The 688-nt window shown below is 53.1% G+C and overlaps 1 protein-coding gene across 1 annotated transcript in view; it reads left to right on the top strand.

Annotated features, from left to right (window-relative positions):
- Nucleotides 1–309, top strand: part of POLE4 (DNA polymerase epsilon 4, accessory subunit) — a gene marked incomplete at its 5' end in the record, with an annotated part of 1,966 nt that extends 1,657 nt beyond the window's left edge. The window contains one exon of the mRNA XM_019609988.2: nucleotides 18–309. Within this exon, the coding sequence (XP_019465533.1) occupies nucleotides 18–46 (29 nt within the window). The remainder of the gene's footprint in view (nucleotides 1–17) is intronic.
- Nucleotides 310–688: the final 379 nt, after the last annotated feature.

Genomic DNA, 688 nt, shown 5'->3' with positions numbered 1-688 from the left:
TACCAATGCAATTAAAGGCGGTGCTGTTGCTGAGTTGCTGTCCTGAGGGCTCCTCTGTGCTGCTGTGCTGTTCCCATGGCACCAATGTGGTTTGGCAGGGATGCTCTCCCATGGCATTTTGCTTTACTGAGCATTTCCCCAGGGTTTCTGTCTGAGGAATCCCAGTTCTCCTCCAGGCACTACACATGAGCTCCAAGGAGGCATGGATTGTTTTGGGGGCTGCACAGCTTCCATGCAGTTATGTGATGGCTGCACCTGCAAGTGATCACAGTTGGATAACAATAAATCCCCAGTTTTGAAGGCAATGTCTGATGTGTTACGCTGCTCTTCTCCTTTGCTCTCATTGCTGAATCTGGCAAAACGCTTCCCCTGGGGGTGGGTCTGGTGGGCTGGGCAGGTAGGGCTGAACCCGACCTCTGATGTCTGAGCACGTTGCTGTCTGCTGCCAAAGAACCACTCTGGGTTTCGGTTTTGGTGCTGCTGAGGAACAAATGTGAGTTGTGTGTGGGTAAAACACCCGCTGAATGCAGGCAGTGGGGATGGAGGGTTTGTGTCCCTTTGGAATGAGACTTGGAAGTGGCCGAGTTCCCATGGGCTTCGTTAGTTGGAAAGCAGAGGGAAGGACAGAGCAGCATGGGGAGGGCTGTGAGCAAACCTGATTGCTCTCCAGCATCCCTTGGAGGTGTGT

Source organism: Meleagris gallopavo, chromosome 30 (genome assembly GCF_000146605.3).
Source record: "Meleagris gallopavo isolate NT-WF06-2002-E0010 breed Aviagen turkey brand Nicholas breeding stock chromosome 30, Turkey_5.1, whole genome shotgun sequence".
NCBI lineage: Eukaryota > Metazoa > Chordata > Aves > Galliformes > Phasianidae > Meleagris > Meleagris gallopavo.
Note: the sequence above shows the minus strand (reverse complement) of the source record. Positions and strands in the feature narration are given on the sequence as shown.